We start from the raw sequence: 3,805 nt of genomic DNA on the forward strand, positions 1-3,805 counted from the left end.
CGCAATGCGTAAAACGACAGTATAAGTCATTATAATCAGTAATTATGTCCCCACTGGATGCAACAAATGCCTCGTTTGTAATGGGTTTTAATGTTTTTGAATCGTCGCTCCGGCCGAACACGGCATCAACAGTAGGGTGAGGGGCGTAACATTTCCGTCACACGCTTGAGGTATTCGGCCAATCACAACGCACTGGATAGCTGGCCAATCACAGCACATCTCGCTTTTTCAGACCGATGAGCTTTGTAAAAATCGACGCGTTTCAAAAAGGCGGGGCATAGAGGAGAAACAGTAATATACAGTATGTGGAAAATAATGTGTTTTTTTAACTTTAAACCGCATAAACACATTTCATTACACCAAATACACAAAATAATGTTCTTTTTAGCAGCATCATATGACCCCTTTAATGGATTTTTTTGTCTTATTGGAATCGGAATTAGGAATCGATAAGCAGAATCGGAACCGGAATCGGAATCGATAAAATTCAAACGATACCCAACCCTATTATTTACTCACTCTGCCATTCCAAACCTGTATGATCTTTTATTTCTTCCTAAATTAAAAAAAATATATGTTTTCTAAAATGGACAACATTGGACCCTGTTGCCTTTCATTGTATAAACAAGAACAGTTCAGATAACTTATTTTATTGTTCCACAGAATAAAGTAAGGTTTGGAACGACAAACAATGACAGCATTTTCATTTTTGGGTGAACTATCCCTTTAAAACACAAACCACACAGACGTTATAATTATTATTAAAGCTAAACTATGCTGTCATGAATTTTTAGCTTGGGACATAGCATATAACAATATAAAATATGCCTCAGTCCAGTATGAATAAGTCAGAAATGACTGATGTTATTCCTCATGTGTTATATATGAACTTGTGGCAATCTTCTGGAATGCATGTGTATTTTGACCTTGTAGAACTCCGACTGTGAGAATGCAAACTGCGTCGGCATTGAAGGCGTGCTGGAGGCGTACTATGACTGTCTCCGGAAAGTGCAGCTCTACGGCCCCACCAACTTTGCCCCTGTCATCAACCAGGTGGCACAGTAAGCTAAACAGTTCTCCTGCAATTGACACAAGGTTGAGGTCTCTCTCTGTCCCTCTGCCCTGGTCTTTTTTCTGTCTCCGCTGCGAGCTGAACTCATTCCTGTCACTATCCACTTGTTATTCACTCTAAAGCCTGTCCACTCTCCACACAAATGCACTTTCGCGCACACGCGCTCCAAAGACTCCTCCAGAATCCTGCTCTTGACTAACACTTCATTCAGTGTACCTGCTGCTCAGATGCAGTCAAGGTCTGATGTTTACCACGCAGAAAAAAAAAACTTTTTAAAAGGACATATCATGGAAAACAGGATTTTTCTTGTTTGTTTGAAATACAAGATTTTGATGGACTACTATGTAGACAGCACTCGTAACACAAAGTGCCCTCTCCAGTCTGATTATTTACTGAAACTGAGCTGCAAAAATGGGTCATTAGAAATCAGCATGGTTGTAATATGAAGCCATGAGCACATTAACATTTGAAATTTAAATATCATGGCATGAATGAGAGTTTGAACTACTTAAAATATGAAGAGGTTAGCCAGTCACAAGAGAGGTTATTTACATGAAGTGTCAAAGTTATAGTAGCAAAAACAACCAATTTAATTTTAAGGGTTTAAGGGTTTAGTGCAAGAAAGTTAGGGGAAATGTTTTAGTTAAATAGAATATTTAACCAAAAAAATCTGATTTTAATCAGAATTTATGTATTTATTTATTTATAAAAAAAAGCTACAAAAGTAGGGATGCACAGATATACAATGAAAAAAATTTAGTTACTTCAAAACGATTTTCACTCAAATTGCTAGTAAATTTCACAATTAATTACAACAAAAAGGCAAGTAACACACTGAATAAATGCAATTTTTTAAAAAGTATAAAGACTGAAATAATATGTGACCCCGGACCACAAAACCAGTCTTAAGTCGCTGGGGTATATTTTTAGCAATAGCCAAAAAAACATTGTATGGGTCAAAATGATCGATTTTTCTTTTATGCCAAAAATCATTAGGATATTAAATAAAGATAATGTTCCATGAAGATATTTTGTAAATTTCCTACCATAAATATATCAAATCGTAATTTTTGATTAGTAATATGCATTGCTAAGAACTTAATTTGGACAACTTTAAAGGCGATTTTCTCAAGATTTAGATTTTTTTGCACCCTCAGATTCCAGATTTTCAAATAGTTGTATCTCGACCAAATACTGTCCTATCCTAACAAACCATACATCAATGGAAAGCTTATTTATTCAGCTTTCAGGTGATGTGTAAATCTCAATTTTGAGAAATTGACCCTTATGACTGGTTTTGCGGTCCATGGTCACATATTTTCTGAAAACATAAAATAGTATTTTCTTTTTCTTGTTGTTTTATTTACAATTTATAAAAATGTTTTACAGTGTTGATTAAAGGTAATAATAATAATAAATGATTACATTTCAAATACATGTTATTAATTAATTGATATTCATGATAAAATTAAATTTCATGATAAAATGAATAAAAACATGGATAGTTAGTACTCTTTAAATTTGACTCAGAAGAAGAATGTAGGGTTTGAATCGAAAAATGAATCTCTGATCTGCTTCAAATATCACATATATCGTGCACCGCTCGTCACACAACATGACAAAAGTTCCAAACCTTGTACACACATGTGAAGAGGCTTTTAATTGCCCTTGTCAGTTTCAAGGCTTCTTCAAATCCAGCTAAATCTCTCAATCTGAAGAAAATCAAACTCCCAGAACTGCAAAGCTGCTTTAAGAGGCAGATATTGATCGGCCGCTGCTGAAGTGGTCAACTTTTCAGAATTGGTACGAGTCTCCTCTCTCAGCTCGCCGCTTCTTACGTGCCGTGACTGAGACAATATCTGGAGGTGGTTATTAGGCTCGATGGACTGGAAGGAACAGACAGATTTAATAATGAAAGTTCAGAAAAAGGCTTAGAAGTATTTTACCAGGCATTTCTAGTGATTGTATGCCCTGATCTAGTGACCAAACCCTTAACTTTAACTATTCTTTTTTTTTTCTTGTAACCCAAAGCCATTTATAGGCATTAGAATATTTGTTTCCTCTTGGGCCAGTTAGAAATCACCCATAATACCATAGCAACTACTTAGAAATGTACTAGTTTTAGTGCAACTACACATACTGAATAATTTTCCTTGGAATAATTTTCAGTTTCTGAGAAGTAATGTTCTTGTTTTGCTTAAATATAGAGGCTTTTAACTCTTAAGTGTACTGTACATCCTCAGGTGTGCGTCAGAGGTGACAGATGGCTCTCAGTACTTCGTGTTGCTGATCATCACAGACGGTGTCATTTCTGACATGGTACAGACTAGAGAAGCTGTGGTCACCGTGAGTCATTTTTGCTTGTTAGACCTTCACAATGTTCTGTAAATACAATAATCTTTTTAGCAGGGCACCGATCACATACTGCCGCCCCTTCCCTGTTTGCAGGCGGCGTCTCTGCCCATGTCAATCATAATTATAGGAGTTGGCCCGGCTGAATTTGATGGTGAGATTATGGCACTTCAAACTGAGATGCTTTCAAAACAAGAATATGACATGTGATGTAACTGTTCTCGTGGTAATGTAACAGCAATGGAAGAGTTGGATGGAGATGAGGTCAGGGTGTCCTCCAGGGGACGTGCTGCTGAGAGAGACATTGTCCAGGTACATAATGTTATCCATCTTTATGTGGTAATTTTGGTCTTTTTTCAATTCTGAAAAATTATATTTCCC

At 36.4% G+C, this 3,805-nt stretch overlaps 1 protein-coding gene across 1 annotated transcript in view; it reads left to right on the forward strand.

Moving 5' to 3' along the window:
* Positions 1-3,805, forward strand: part of LOC107697863 (copine-9) — a 61,787-nt gene that overhangs the window by 56,370 nt on the left and 1,612 nt on the right. Inside the window, 4 exon segments of the mRNA XM_074187047.1 lie at positions 934-1,061; positions 3,316-3,418; positions 3,521-3,578; positions 3,663-3,736. Of these exon segments, the coding sequence (XP_074043148.1) occupies positions 934-1,061; positions 3,316-3,418; positions 3,521-3,578; positions 3,663-3,736 (363 nt within the window).

Source organism: Sinocyclocheilus anshuiensis, unplaced genomic scaffold (assembly GCF_001515605.1).
Source record: "Sinocyclocheilus anshuiensis isolate Anshui unplaced genomic scaffold, SAMN03320099.WGS_v1.1 scaffold78, whole genome shotgun sequence".
NCBI classification, from domain to species: Eukaryota; Metazoa; Chordata; class Actinopteri; order Cypriniformes; family Cyprinidae; genus Sinocyclocheilus; species Sinocyclocheilus anshuiensis.